Source organism: Sciurus carolinensis, chromosome 3 (assembly GCF_902686445.1).
Source record: "Sciurus carolinensis chromosome 3, mSciCar1.2, whole genome shotgun sequence".
Lineage (NCBI taxonomy): Eukaryota > Metazoa > Chordata > Mammalia > Rodentia > Sciuridae > Sciurus > Sciurus carolinensis.
The window spans coordinates 178928167-178944238 of record NC_062215.1 but is presented as its reverse complement, the minus strand read 5'-3'; the positions used below and the strand labels follow the sequence as shown (position 1 = coordinate 178944238).

Here is a 16072-nt window from a genome sequence, read left to right as displayed (position 1 = left end):
TGCTTCTCTCCCCACAAGGTCACGTCTCGACTTGGCTCCCTCGGGAGGCCTCCCGGCCTGGGCTGCTGTGCACTGTGACACTACCCATGCTGGGGCGGCTCACTGTGGCCCAGTCTGTCTTGATGGATGCATGACGCAGGCCTGCGACATGGTCTCCAGGTGTTCTCTGTGCGTCCGAGTCGTTTCTCCAGGAGACAAGTGTGCATCACGATTTAACAGCCCCCACTGTGGTCAGCCTTGCTGGGGCCAGCTCACGGGAAGGCTGCACGGGCTCCGTTTCATTCTTTCTTCAGCTGTAGGCTCGTTTTCTGTCAGAGAAGTGGACGGGGAAGGACAGATCCAGGGAAACCCTAGGTTCACACAGCTGAGACTGGATCCTGGCATGTCTGACTCCACAGCTCCTGCATCTAACCAAATTTCTACACCTGATGCTTCTCTGGGGGACGGCAGTCAGTGGAACCAGTTTACAAGTTGGGGAAGGAGTTACCTTTGCATCTCAAATCTCTTCTTGCATCTTTGGCGGCAGCGTTTCTTGCTGCATCTCTGTTCTTGCTATGTAAATGAGGTCTGAACATTTGACTTTTCTTTGAGGGGCAGAGAATTTGTGGGTCCTGGGTAGTAGTGTTCCCGACACCAGGCAGGGACCAAGGAGGAGTGGACATGCACTCAAGAGTTTCCCCTGAGCACTGTGTATGTGTCTCCTGTTGTGTGGCCTCACCGACTCCAAACCACAACCCCAAACAGCAGGGGTCACCACCCCAGCACACAGGCAGGGAAGCCAAGGTACACAGAGGACACATCAATGGCCCTGGGGTTAGAGCTAGAGAGTAGGGAGAGGAAAACTACCCATGACCGTCTGGAGCAAAAGCCTGGGAGCATCTTAGAACCAGAGTCCGCCCTGTTACAGACACCAGGTGTGCTGAACCCCAGATGAACAGTGGAAGTTTGACAGACGTGTGTGCGAGGACTCGGGGGAAATGGCCTCTTCTGAGCCTGGGAAACGGTCACAGACGAGACGTGGTTCTGGAGGGTGGACTCCTCCAGGGGCCCACTGAGGCTGCAGGGAGTCCCTTGGAAAGCCTGTTGACACGGTCCTCGACTTCTAGGGCCCCCTCGGCACCCATCACAGGAAGACGTGGGCGCCGCCTTGCTGGGTGGCCTTCTTCCTCTGGCAGTGATGATGGCTGCCTGCGGACCATCTGGTCTCCTTTGCTGGTCCCCAAAGAGGCACTCGAGTCTCTCCTCCAGCCCAGTGCCGCTGCTTGACCTTCACCGAGCACAGTCCAGACCTGCCCCCGTGTGCCAGGGTGTTCCTGGGACCCAGGACGCCCTTCTCCCAGCCTCAGCTTCTCACAGAACAGGAAGGACGCGGACCTCCCTCAAGGGCTACTGGGGAGGTCCTCAGCAGGATGTCCAGAACTACTCCATCAAGTGTTGCTGTCAGTCACAGCTCCTGTCAAGTTCCACAGCCATGAAGCCTCCTGAATCCCCGACTTGGATGAGTTCCACCCTCCACAAAGCCGCCAGAGCACCCAGAGCTGCTGGTGAGACTCATCTTCCCTCTTCCTGCCATACTCTCAACTGTGCAGCAGGCCTGGCTGACACAAGCCTGACGGCAGCCAGGGGGCACCCTGACCCCTCTACCTGTCCTGGGACCCTACCCGGGGATGGCACATCCTGGCAGAGTGCACGCTGTAGGAAGCAGGCTGCCTGGCAGCCCTGAGCAGTGCTGGGTGTGCAGATGGGAGCACTTGACCGTGCATCTGCCATGGCTGACCTCAACTCTACAGGGTCTTGGGACCATGACCAGAAGACTGGGTGGTACAGGCCTGCTCACGTGTACTCAGAAGCGCAGGATCTGCTCTGCAGTTCGGTGGAGGAAGGGGCCGTGATGCTCTGACGCAGGTCTGAGGTGGAGCTGTAGGGAGATGTCCTCCAGCAGGAGTCGGTCACTTCTCCCTGGTGGTGCCCACTGGGAACTGGGGTCCTGATTCCACTAGGAGGCCTGTGTGTCACGGAGATGTGCCCAGCACGGGACTTCCCAGTCCTGTCTCTGGGGCAAGTTCTGAACCAAAGAAATGGACCTTTATGGAGAGAGCAGGATAACAAGCTGGTTTGGGGTCAACAGTAAGTGTGGCTGACCCCCGGCACAAGTGACACTCATAGTGTGACACACCCGAGAGTATGTACCCCGCTGTCTGAGAGGGGACGTGGTGGGCTCGGCACCCAAGAAATGCCCCCTTACTCCAGCACCTCTCCCTTTCACCCGCACACGGAAGAACTTTCCTTCCACCAAAACGGAGCTCAGACATCTGCGCGACTCCACTCCTCGCTGGCCGTGCCGCGCTGGCCCTTCAGCCTATTGCTGGTTGTTCAGAGGCAGGTGAGTGCTGGATGCAGGGCCCACACAGTGTCCTCCCTGCTCCTACGAGGCTCTTGGGTCTTAGGAAAACATGCTATAGGGTTGAAAGTTCTCAAGGCTAGTCTCGTTCACCTCATAGGTAGGTTTTTTTCCTCCTTGGGCTGGAAGCAGCTCCTGATCAGAGAATCTCATTACTAATCCACCTTCTGTTCCACTGATAGCCTTCTGAGATTCACAAGTTAAAGTCACATTTCTGCCAGAGGCAACTGAATTTCACTGGTCTTGAGAAATAAGTTCATTATCAAAAAATCACCAAGATTTAAAATTGGTATAGTACAATTATGTCCGAAGCAAGTTTCCATCTTGCTTTCAGAGATTAAATGTGGGCAGATAAACGAGACAGGTTTTTGTTAGTTTTGTAACCCTGTACCTGTGCTTCTGAGAAAGCTTGCATTTAACTTGTTTCTAGCCACTCTTGACATCCATGTGAATCTGTGAGTGGGCCCCAAAGTGGAGAGTCTGGTGTGCAAGTCCTGCCTCCAGGGACCCTCTACTACCTGTTTATAACCCAATACCTACCTGGAGGGTACCGTGAAGATTAAGGGAGATCATGTAGTCCAGGGGCTCAACAAAGTGGGCTTCAATGATCATGGGGTTCAAGTTGCGACACTGTCCGTCTCTCACAAACCTGTGTCCCCAGGAGAACCCAAGAGCATGTGAGCCACCCTCTGGCTCCTACAGTGCCCTCCTCCCCTCTTACTCTAACCTGTACAGGGAACTTAACTCTGGAGTCAACCTTATTTTGGTGGTTTCTGGGGTACTTCTGAATAAATCCTGAAGTCGTGCACCTAAAAAAAGCCTCCACTTTGGGATGGGTCCATTTAGTGTCACCCACAAGGCCTCAAGAGGGTCAAAACAAAAGTTAGAGTGCTCAAGTTACAAATTTTCACACAGGATGACGTCACAGTGAACATGCGAGGATGCCATACTCCTAGGGCGAGAAGTCAGAGGGCACCTGATCGTTTACTTACAGTTACGCGCATTCCACAACACACTGCTAGGGCTGTATGAAATGAGACAGTATGCAAACAGGTATTAGTCTCAAGAGAAACCCAAATAAATGGAGAATGACTATGTTGCTGAATTGAAAATTCATAAATGCAGCTGAACACTGAACAGAAACTCACTGTGACTGAGGAGAATGGAAGAACAGGAGAGAGAGAAATGGCTACACCGTCATTATTTCTCCCAAGACCCTGGTATTGCCTATCAGAGCCACTGGAAGCTGCCCGAGGGACCCTGGAGTTTGCACGGGTGCCCAGTGCACACAGAGGAGCTGGCCTCCTCTGCCCCAGCGCCGTCCACGGGCCCTCCCCGCCCCTGCCTGGGCGTGGGTCGCAGGTGGGAATGCCTGCCCTCACAGAGGAGCCCAGTGTGTGCCTCCTTACTGTCCCCCGGTTTTGTATTCAACTGCATTTGAAGTCAGACCTCATGACTTACTGTTTTTAAGTCTGGAAGTCAGTAAACAAGCGTGTGGTGACAAACCTAGGGCACACCAAAGACAGACGCTTGCTAAGGACCCTGGGACCAGAAGTGGCATGCACCTTGGGCAACACTGACATCAGTCCCCTTTAAGAGGCAGCAGAAGTGATGCTGCGGGACAGCTGTTCCCTAAGTTCTGTTCCTTCCTGCTCTGTCATTTTGTCTTTGCTGAATGCTTGGAAAGAAGACACCAACAGGCCAAGTGGACCATTTCCCCTTGAGCAATTAAAAACTGGCTCTTTAACACGCCACCGTGCAAGCGCAGTTCTATTTCCAGATTCTCTTGTTCTTTTCCTGGCAGAGAGCAGAGCTTTCAGCAGGGGGACAAGCGTAATTGTGAAAGGAAGAAAAAGAGGACGGTGATATAAATCAGCAAAGGTTAATGACCGGGATGTGAAGAAGGGACTTGTTTACAGAAATAGCGTGCAATTTAAAATTTACCAGAGATTTAATGCCACTGCTTGGCAATCGCTAAAATCAACAGCCCAGAAAACAGTGACATTAAGAAAAATATTACAGTTATAATCATCCCCAAATAAGTCAATTAGTGGTAGGGCACGAGCTCGCGATTACTTGACCCATTTGGCTCGCACTTAAGTGAAAAAAAAATTTCCCCCTATTACACCAAGCTCGCTGGCTTGTGACCTGTTTTGCATCAGAGAGAGTCCACACCAGCTCCCTTGCATGTACTTGGATGGATGGTGTGGTTTCCCCTTGCCTGGCATCAAAATAATCCTGACCCCTGACATTTGTAATCATAAAAAAAAAAGGCAATTTATAATTGTGTTGTTCAAATGAAGGTGGGGGAAAAATTCAATCTGCTATTATACAAAAGCAATGACGGCTGTCTTCGGTGAAAAAAGCAACGCAAGTCAATTTGTGAACTTTGGCACTGGACGACCTTTAGAAACACAACAATATACTGAATTTACAAGCAATAGCAGCCCATGCAAATGGCCCGGGCCTGCCTGCCTCTGGATTAGAGCTGCAGAGAGCATTATGGAGACTGCTTCCACAAAACAAATTAAGACTGTTACTTAAATGTCACGGCACACTATTGTATTTGGCTACAGATCATTACACCTGATACTAACACTTTTAAAAACTGTAATAACTTGGGAAATATTACATTGAGTGCCCACATGTATAAAGGAAAAGAAAAAAGAGGAGAAAATAGGTTTCTGAAGTAATTTAAACATCACTACTCTACGACTGAAGGGAAAGGTCAAAATTTAAGTAAGCTGAAAGGAACATGAATGGTAAAATAAAACACACAAACAAAAAGATGGGAAGACCACAGGAGTGACTCTGCAGACACAATAGGCGGCATGCTGCTGGGCGCGTCTCCAGTCGGCGCCGGGCGGGCGGGCGGGCGGGGCGGGGAGGCGTTACCTTCGGTGTTGGCGCTGCTGCTGCTGTATATATTTCGCAGGCTACCAACACGGTTTAGTTTCCACGCTTTGCGTTTGGCTGCATCCCGAGAGCAGAGAGGGGAGACGGGGGAAAGAGAGAGAAAACAAAAAGGAAAAGAGAACAAATGAAAAGGGGAGAAAAGAAATGTCAGCGTAGCACGAGAAGTCACCTCTGAGCCGTCAGCTCTCTCCAAGCAGGGGTGCGCCCTGGGCCTCCCCAGCCTGGCCCCCCTCCCTGCCGTCAACACAGAGGGGCTCGGGAGGGCGGAGGTGTGCCAGAGTCCTTGGGCTCCCACAAGATCAAAGCAATGGCCAGGCAAGGAGGTGCGAGCACCCCACTGCAAACTGTGTGCCGACTCAGGGCAGGGTGCACACTGGCCTCTCCGCGGGGGCTGCTGCCTCCTCCAGGGAGCCGAGATCCAGTAGCCATAAGCTCTTTGATTTGCCAACATCAAATCAATAGGCCCAGATGATCCACTTTGTGTCTGCATGGCAGAAGGAAAGTCTTTAAAACCCTGAGCTGTTGAAGGAGGAGATAGTTTTTCCAGATGGATTTTAACTGGGCAGTGACCACAGCAGCAAAACCCTGGTGGTTTTGCAGCCATAGAAGGGCAAATGCATCCTTTCACTGCTTGGGGGTGCAGCAGGCTCTGGGGGGAGTTCCATGTTTCTCCCAGCTCCAAGCAAGTAAGAGACAACAGGGGGACACTGGGGTCAGACGCAAGACGCAGTGCCAACTGAATGTGGGCACAGCAGCCCGCCCTGCACTCGGTGCATGGATCGGCAGGGACATGCTGTCCACCCCGCCTGATCCCAACTTGGGGAAGGCCACACTGGCAGCTGAGGGCTCTTCTTAGCCCTTCAGGAGACACTGCAGCAAGGTGAAGGTGAGTTCAATGGGTGCTCCCGGAGAGACAGCCACGCATCAAATGGCTGATGGCCGGACCTGCCACACAGGCTCACACACCCATAGGGTCAGCTGCACAGCCACGGAAGAGGAAGCCAGGCTGTGGAGGCGAGACGTGCTCACCTGGGCAGGCAGCCTTCCTGTTCCACAGGCCTGGGATGCTCCCGCAGCAGGCGGCCGGCTGGCCTCTCCACTCACAAGGCCTGGCGGGTGAGCGGCTGCCGACCCCACGCATTCTGATCCCGATGGGGTGACTGGCCTTGCCCGCTGCAGTCTCAGACCCAGGATTCTCGACCTCACGCAGCGCGGGTTGGGCCCCGGTTGCAGGTGTGCGTGTGTCACATGCTGGTGGCCAGACAGTGAGCCGGGAAGATGCCAGGACCCCGTGATGAGTTCTGCTGAGTGCAGTTCAAGCACTTTTGGGCACAGGGGACTTCTTTGTAGTGACATTACAGAGTCACGTGAGAAGGCTAAACCTTCAAGGAAGCAAAGAGTTCTGAAACACGGCACTATGCGTTCAGGAGGAAGATTCTGTATTTATCATAAGAGCAAAGCTAGCTGTGATGTTAGCTGTCTCTTGATTTAAAATGACAATTTATTATAAACGAACACCTAGGAATCACCTTGTAGTTTGAAGAGCAACAAAAATTTTAATAAGAAATGCACTCTCAGCAGTAGGCACCTACAGTAGGGGACCCTTCTTCCCCCGTATGTGGGTCTGCATGTAATTTCTCACGTGTGAGCAGCTTCCCTTATTTCTACTTTCTGCAAGTTTCTACCTAAGTATCTGTCCCAGGCAATCCACCCCCAGGTTCCCTCTAATATAAATATCGTGCATCAGCACTGGGGGAACCAAACTGGCCAGCTTTCCAACACTGGCTTTAGAAGTGTTCAGGTAGGCTCCAGGTTCTGCAGCTGTGATTATCCATTAGTAGAACTCAGTAGGTGCTTAATTTGTCAACAGCAGAAGTTCTGCGGCCTTGTCCCATATTTCACAAGTTCTAGAAAGAAGCGGCCACTGCGAGGCTGCACTTCTCCTGGGAAAACTCACCTCTTTCTAGAACATTTACATATAAATAGGCAGAATCAAGGCAGCACCCTCTGGAAGGGAGGGACTCCGCAGTGTAGAAACCTTTTTTCCTGGCTTCTTTATGCCTTGCATTTTTCAAGCCTGGTATCCCATTACTGGGGGGATGTATAAGCAGGAAGTGAACTTGCAGTCTGGTTTTCTATTAACCTATTGATGAAATAATCAATTTTAATGTGTAAAATGTCATGCCTCTTTCTTCCTCTTAAACAAATGGCCGTTTTCTGGCTGATACCAAGGTCCTGATATGTGCATCTGTCTCTTGGGGCATTGATTGCTCTAAGTCGCCTTGTATAGAAGCTTCTCCACAAGAAAACACAATCACATCATCATCGATAACATCTCAGGGTATGTCCCATGCTGCTGCCTGGTTCCACTTCCAGGGGCAACAGAGACACTGTGTCAGAAGGTCCCTGGGGCCCTCCAGCCTGGTGCAACGTGCCACTGACCATCACACGCCCAGGGAGCGGCTGCTGGCCTCTGGCTTTGGCAATAGGTGGCAACTCTTGGAAACATCATGGGGACTGGCTCAAAAGATGAAAATGTCTGGGTAATTTTTATTTGAATTAAAGGGTTGGTTTTTTAAAATTGCAGAAAACAACAGTCTTATTTGGTCATCAATGCCATTTCTCACAACGACAGTGTTTTACTGTCTGAATCCCACCTGTTATTGGACACAAAGGCGCAGGGTCTGAGCCTGCTGCTGGCATTTCCACCCTGCAACTCCGCTCACTGGGCACATCAGGGCCTCTTCCATAAATGGGCTTCGCTTTGTCTCGAGCAGTTATGCCAACGGCATGATGTCTCAGCACCAGCTCACATGTTTGAAAACATGAATGCAAATCTGGGTGGGCGTGAGGCCCATGACGTCATCGCTTCAGACCTGGTGCTAACGAACTGCCAGGCCGAGTGCAGACCGCAAGCGTGCACTCTGCTCACGTCGGCTGCAAATTAAATGGGACTTCCTGAGCTCTCATCTGGGTGGGCAGAACTGTTTGGGGGAAAGGGAGCCACGCAGCAGGATGGATGGCATCCCCATGCTGGTGCTGAAAGCGAACTGTGAACTGGTGTTCGACACGAGACCGCTACGTGAGTGTCACAGCAGAGGCAGCAAGCAAGCGCGGCACAGGCTGCAAGTCCAGGGTGGGGGAGAGGCAAAACTCCTCATCGCGCTGCCTGTAATGTCTTTCCTGAGGATTAAAAGGTCCAGAACTTTGAGGAACTCAGGTTGAGAGTGCAGACTCATTCCCAAGCTAAGAAGAAAAAGGTCGACCCCCATGGATATAAAAGTGGCACAGTTAATTTCCTTAACAAGAACACAGCCCTGCAGCTAGCCCACTGAAGGTGTAGATAAGCCGAATTTATAAGGTGGTCCTCAAATGACAGAGAAAAATCACCACGGCACCTTTGGCACCAACATACTAGTGTGGACGAGCGTGCTGGCTCCCGTGCTTGCCTAGCAGCTGGTTTTCTACGTGACTAGGTCACCAGGTTGGCAGGTGGGGTGCATGTTGCTGAGCTGCATCATGCATCTCACCAAGAAAGATCAGTGTAAACTAATTTGAAGGACATTTCTTTGAGGTGTCCGACAGTCGCAAAGCACAGATTCAGGGTCTGGATACTGAAGAGGTACAGCCAAATACACTCGACTCCTCCTGATTACTAACAGAGAGCCACCATCTTTCCACGGAGAGACAGAGAAAGAAAGAATGTGCAAATCACGTCTTTCTACCAAGCTGGAGTAGCTGGAATCACAGAGTTAATGAGGCCCAATTATCACACATCTCCGTAGTTTTGGAAGCTGCGGTTTTATCACATGGGCTTGTGTAATCGTAAGGGGTTTGAAATTTAATTTTAAGGGAAACTTCTGTGAATCGGTTTCTCTAAAAACAGTATTTTATTTTACGATAGCACGTGAAAGCCTGGAAACCAATCGGAGAGCAGATGTCCCCGTGAGACTCTCTTGACTAGCTCTTTATAAATGGAATAAAAATATTCCTGTCTGGTGGCACGCTCAGTGAGCAGGGGTTCATCCTAAACTCTTCCTCCATCATTGTACCAGGAAACCACAGGCTCATTAATGTCACCTCCGGTCTCCTCTTGACAGCACTCTTTGTTGATGAGATAAATATCCCTCAGATAGCTGATTAAGAAACGACGCGGCACCAGGCTGCAGGTCCAGGGCTCGGCTACATCGGATGCCGAGTCACAGGCATGGCACCCCGGTGGGCGGGCGGGCGGGGCAGGGCTGGCTGGATGAGGCACCCGCGGCCCTCGGATCAGTGATGAGAGCTGAAGGGACATCCTTACCTCCGGGGAGGGGGTGACGGCGCAGAGCTGTGCCTCTCACTCTTGAGAGCCTCCCTCTGCCCAGAACCAAGAGCCTGCCGTCCCCGGGAGCATGAGCTCGCCCCTCTAAGGGAAGCCAAGGGCCGCGGCGGGCAGCAGCTCCCCGTCCACATCGGCCTGCGTCCATCTGTCTGGGGATGCCGCCAGTCTAAATGCCGCGGGTGCAGAGGGGAACACCTCTGCTCCCCGGGGCCCTGCAGGTGAGCGTGGCACCAGGCCCTCCGTATGATGTCCTTCCCCAGGAGCCGCTGCGGTTCTGTGTCACTTGCAGTTGAGTGCGCCCGGTATCCCGTGATCTTTTGTCCGTGGCGCCTGCATTGTGAGGCTAGAGATCGGGATTGCTTTTGTGCCGGCCACTTGAACGTTCATTTGCTCAACAAGACTGTGTAAATGTTCTGTTCTCTTATAAAAAGGCAGGGGATTTTTTTTTCATAAGATGCAACCCAGAAGATTCTTACGCGATGTGAACTCCCTACTTGAGCTGTGAAGGGCTGACATAACGGCTGCTTCCTGGAGGCTGCCTTGCAGAGAAGGAGTCGTGTTGAAACGTCCCTCAAAAGGGCCTTTGAAAGGATTAAACAAAACCCGAGGCCAAGCAAATACACAGGACACATGTTCAGGAAGCAAAAGAACTCGGCTGTCACCAGCGTCCAGTCAGGCTGCTTGTCTTCCTAATTTGAAGCCACGGAAAAACACAGAAGATAAAATCCCCACTAAATAAAACTCACAAAACAAGTGAGTCTCAACCCTTAATTATACCATGTTAATTTGCTTTCTAAAGCTCAGGATGGCTTTCTTTACAGCAAATACAATTTCCGTACTGGTGGCTTCTCAAAGCTCTTATTTGGAAATGGCCAAAGGATTCCTTCCACACACTGGGCTAATGTAGATGCAAATGGAAAATATTAACCCTGGAAAGAAAGGAAAATACAAACTAAGCAAAACCTCCAGGTATGCTGTGAGACCAGAAGTTCCGATTAGGCGGAGAGCTGGCTTTCCTTTGGCCTGGAACTATACTGAGTTGCAGATTAAGGGTTCACTGTCCCTACAATCATTTTTCTCAGTGTAACACCAAGAGTATAACTTTGAACAGGGATTACAGTAAGAAGCGAGAGTGAGTAGAATATACCTTTGTGATACATTTATGATGTAGGTTTTTAGTTTGGCACATTCTCAGATGAAGATTAGAAACACAGCAGTAAATGACATAAATGCCTCTTCCTATTTTCCTGGGGCGGCTGTGCATTCTGAGCAGGAAAAGCTCTTTGGAGGATGGCTTGTTAGGAGATTGAAACTGGGGCTCCTTGGCCTCTTGGCTCCACTCTCTTTTGGGTGTGCTAAGGGGGTGAGAACAGAAACGGATGCTGGGCCCCCGGCACCGTGAGGAATGCTCTATCTTTGCAAGGTGCAGGTGCCAGCCAAGCAGGGCTGTCTGTTCTCTGCCCATTTCACATAAAGGACTAAATATGCAGCATGCAACCTTGAACAGTTTTTCCAAGCTGCATGATGTGAAATGTACCTCTGTGCAGCTTGTGGTCACACAGTGAAGCAGGAGCAGGGCTAGGAGAAGCCAGCGGTCCCTGCACCCTGCTCTAGGATCCCTCAGCTGCTTCCCCTCCCACAACTGCTTGCTGCTCTGTGGAGCGGACAGCAGGCAGGGAGGGGAGACAGAAGTGAGTAATAATGGGAAACAGCCTCGCCCCCACCCTCCATCTCTGCCAACAGGAGATTCTTCTTTTTCCCCTTAATCTCCTCTAACAGAATATATTAGAGGCCTTTAAAAAAAAAAAAAAAAGTGAAATCTTTTTCAACAATTCCAGAAAAAAAATTGTTTTTTAATAAAACTCTGAATTGTGTTATCATATTTCAAAGGCAATGACCAGTTAAAGCAACTAATCAAAGGCATAATTATTTAATGACTGCTGCTCACGCTCTCGTGCGGGGCGGTAATTGAGGGGCTGTGATCACTGGACCACCAGCTCGCCACGGTCAACAACCGCCTTCCTGAAGCATTTGATCTGCCATCTTTGTGGTCATGTCCCGAGACAGCACTGGCTGAAACCATACACCCGGGCGCTGCTGGGTCAATCATGCTCCCTCTCTATGTGGCTGTCGGAGCCCGAGAGGATTGGAAAACATTCACCAGAAACATTTTTACCTTTTCTGTTTAAAAATTTCCCCAGAAATTTCCACTAGTATCCTGATTTGTGGCTTGAGAAATCACAGAAACCGTCAGAGACGCAGCATCTGGTCAGTCAAGCACAAGAGCAGGGTGGGCAAACACCAAGAGCGCTCAGGGCCTGCTCCGTTCTTGCCTTCTTCAGAATGCACTACTTCAAACATTAACAGACTGCTTTCCGTTAAATGGCTTTGACCATGACCTCACAAGCAGTTAGCATGCTCCTCAGTTATTGTGAACTATGAAACAGGCCGTTACTATCCCAGGAGTACCTGGCAGGGTCCTGGAGTGCTGAGACTCAAAATAATAAAAAAAACTCATCTCATACATTTAAAGTTAAATACACTGATTTCCCTCATGTTTAAGCAAGATCACATTGAAAGACTACTTGAGTGTTAGTGCAGAAGCAAAGTTAACTACATATTAGTTTATTGTTAAGAATAAGCTATGGCTAATCAATAATTTCCATTTTTCCTTTAAAATTCTTATCCATACACACATATCTATCATACCCTACATACAGCTGTATAGGAACTTGTGCTACTTTTTAATGTGTTATTGTAGTTTTGAAAACTACCCCTTTACTGTGGCATACCACATCATAATTACAGCCACATTACAGCATTTAGTTTCCTCCAGTTTTACTCTGAAAATACAGTATAATCATTTTACATAGACACAGATGGTCACACACTGAGATACTTGTAGATTACGTGTGCCTACAGTGTCACTCACACACACACTTCTTGGCTCTGCCTGTTCAGAGAGCCAAGAAGCAACTACGCCCCAGTACTAACGAGCACACTCAGCCCCAAACCTTGGTTTCTAACACCATTTTCAGATAAAAAGAACCAGAGCTCCTTCGAGAAATGGCTGAATCTAGGATTGAAGCAGGGAAGACACAACATGAGCCTGGAGCATCCTGTAGAGCCAGGAAGTTAAGAACATGCTAGGATCAAAGAAAACCCACCTGGATGGGGTATAGGCCAGTGGGCCCAGGGCCAACTGGAAGGGCTCCTGGTGGCCACAGCGGGAATGATCCAAGCGACAAAATAAAGTAGTGCTGGATCACAACCTAAAACGTAAGATAAATATCTTTGCTTACATACAGATATAAATGATTGAGTAAGTTGATAAAGCAGAGACGAGTCTCCTCTGCAGGAGACTTCTAAGTAACTTGTGCACTGTGTCACTGCCCACTCCTTCGGTGTGGGTGTGCACAGCGATGCGGGTGGGCAGAGAGCTGACGTCACCACCGCAAGCCAGATGAGCAGAGTGGACTTCCAGAGTCACACATCACAGTGGGAGCATGCCCCCCTGACAGGGTGTGATGGGAATGGAGCGCCATCTCTGGGGGGTCCTCCCAAAGCCTTATAACCCAAGACGAATCCTGAGAGAGGCATGGAGAAAACTCCAACAGAGGGCGTCCACTACAGTGCTCCTGAGTAGCTGGCCTCCCCAAGCCGTCAAGGCCGACAAACACAAGGACTGAGAAGATGTCCAGCCAAGAGGAGCCTCAGGGACAGGACAGAAGGAACCTGGATTTACATAGATACCTTTCTGTGTAGTAAAAAAAGAGCATTAGATAAAAATTGAAGAGATCCTAACTATAGCAGGAACCTTTCATCAATCACAACACACCAACACTGGTTCTGAACTGTAAGAAGTCTGCCATGGACATGAAAGATGTAGCTAAAAACTGTGATGGGGGGGGGAGAAAGGGAAAGGGCTGGGGTATGGAGAGTGTATGAACAGTGGGAGCTGTCCACACTGTTCTCTTGATTTTAACCGAATCAGCGCATCAATCCACCGATATGGACTGACTGGGGTGTGGCTGGAGGAGGCGGGTTCCTGGGATGTGCCTTTGGGGTACGTGTTTTGTCTCTGGTAAGCGGAGCACACTCCCTGCTTCCTTAGTGTCGTGTCCTGAGCTGTTTTCCCTCCACCGCACCCTTACACCTTGTTACACCTTGATGTTCTGCCTCACCTTCTGCACAGCGCCAAGGGGTCGGCTGCCTGTGGACTGAGACTTCTGGAACCACAAGCCCCAAATGATCTCTTCCTCCTCTAAAATGGCTTTTGTTGGGTCACAGCAGCCATAAGCTGACTAAAACACAAACCCATGTAGATGCAGTAATCTGACAACCTAACACAGGTGCCAAAAACACGTGCGGGAGGAATGACAGCCTTTTTAACAAACGGTGCTGAGAAATCTGGATGTCCACATGTAGAAGAAGGAAACCAGGTCCTGGGGTTGCCCTGCACAAAAATCAACTCAAAGTGAATCACAACCCAGGAATTCAGCCAGAAACAGCCGCTGCTGGAGAAAACACAGTCAATACTCCAAGACAGTGGCTCAAGCACCAACTTCCTTATCAAGACCCCTAAACTCAAGAAACTAAACCAAGGGCTGGGGAGATAGCTCAGTTGGTAGAGTGCTTGCCTCGCAGGCACAAGGCCCTGGGTTCGATCCCCTGCACCAGGGAAAAAAAAAAAAAAAAGAAACTAAACGGAGAATCAGTAAGTTGGATGGCCTTACACTAAAAAGTTTCCGTCCGGCAAAGGAAACAGAAGCATGAAGCGAGAGTCCACAGAATGAGAAACTCTGTGCCAGCTGCTCTGACACCGGCTTACCATCTAGGACACATAAGAGCTCAAGAAACTTACCCCACCAAGAAAAGATGACTCAACGAAAGGGCAAAAGATCTAAACAGCTATTTCTCAAAAGAAGAAATCCAAATGGCCAACAAACACATGCTCAGTATCCTTAGCAATTGGCAAAATGCAAATAAAAACTACACCGAGATTTTTATTTCACTCCGGCTGGCATGACAGCCATCAAGAATACCACTAAAAACAACCGGTGGCAAGGTGTGGGGAGAGGCACACTCACACGTTGCTGATGGGACTGCGCATTAGTACAGCCACTCTGGAAAGCAGTATGGAGAGTCTTCAAAAGACTAGGAATGGAACCACCACAGGACCCAACCATCCTTCTCCTTTGTATTTATCCAAAGGATCTGCAGGCACATCAGCATTTATTGGTAAATGGATGGAACTGGAAAACAGCTTGCTAAGTAAAATAAGCCATGTGAAAAGCTAGAGAGAGAGAGAGAGAGAGAGAATGAGAGAGAGAAGAAAAAAGGAATAAAAGAAAGGGAGGGAGAATGAAGACCAACAGAATAGAGAAGGTGGGGGACAGGGGGAGAAGCAGCAGGCAGAGAGCAGTACTGGGGAACAAAACCCACAACATTATGCTAAGTCCACATACAGACCAACCACAACGAACCCCACATACATGTGCTGATTAAGATAATAACAATAGAAGGGACCTCAGTAGAGCAGAGAGGCTGACAGATGTGGGGAGGGAAAGGGAAGGTCCTGGGAATGAGATGGGTGAATCACGGTATGTGCCCATAATGCATATGGTGCAGGAATCTCAGCATAATTATAATGCAAGGACAAACAAAAATGTGAAAGAGAGAGAGAGTCTGAGACCTTGCTGTTGCACACACACCACACGTTCTGCTGAGCCACCGAGCTACTTGGAAGCTGTGCCCACCGCACCCTTGGCTGTAGGAGAGGCTCTCTGACTCATGGTTGTGAGATGGGCCTCGGCGTGGGCACGGACATCCTCAGGAGGCACGGATTTACCAACACAAGGTCTCCTGGGCACCGCTGTCTCCTTGCATTTCACTCGGAGCCGCTGAGCTTGTGGTTATTGCCCCTTTAACAGATTACAATGCTTGTCTAACCACAGTGCACCCTGCTTGGAGCGCTGTTCCAGCTAACTTGCAGCATTAGTTTTTAATGATTAGAAATGAGCTTCGACCTGCTGAGAAATAGTGTTTGTTCTTAAGCTGAATTCAGATCCCAGCTTTTAATCAGCACGTGAAGTTCTCTTTTCAGTTACAGTGACAGAGCCTAATAAAAGTGAACACCCGAGTCACGCTAAGCGGGCTGCATGAGGTTCACTGGACACACCTGCAGTGAGGCATCTCCTCTGGGAAGGTCTGACCCTGGGAACAGTCTCAGGGCACCACGGCTGCAGTTGGGACACAATGAGCATCCTTCCTTAGACATGGTAAAGGTGATAAAGTCATAGATGAGAAATAGCAGTGTTCCAGTTCTAACACATGCTGAAAATGCTGTCTAAAACAGGAACGTTGCCGGGCGCTGTGGGCACGACTGTAATCCCAGCAGCCTGGGAGGTTGAGGCAGGAGGAACATGGGT

General features: G+C 49.9%; 1 protein-coding gene across 8 annotated transcripts in view; it reads right to left on the bottom strand.

Moving 5' to 3' along the window:
- The window catches only part of Agap1 (ArfGAP with GTPase domain, ankyrin repeat and PH domain 1), a 480841-nt gene that overhangs the window by 77920 nt on the left and 386849 nt on the right, over positions 1-16072 (bottom strand). For 5 of the 8 annotated variants that reach the window (XM_047543038.1, XM_047543039.1, XM_047543033.1 and 2 more), the window contains one exon: positions 5297-5374. The exons of the other annotated variants lie outside the window; for them this stretch is intronic. In XM_047543038.1, the coding sequence (XP_047398994.1) occupies positions 5297-5374 (78 nt within the window). The remainder of the gene's footprint in view (positions 1-5296; positions 5375-16072) is intronic. 8 annotated transcript variants of the gene reach the window in all.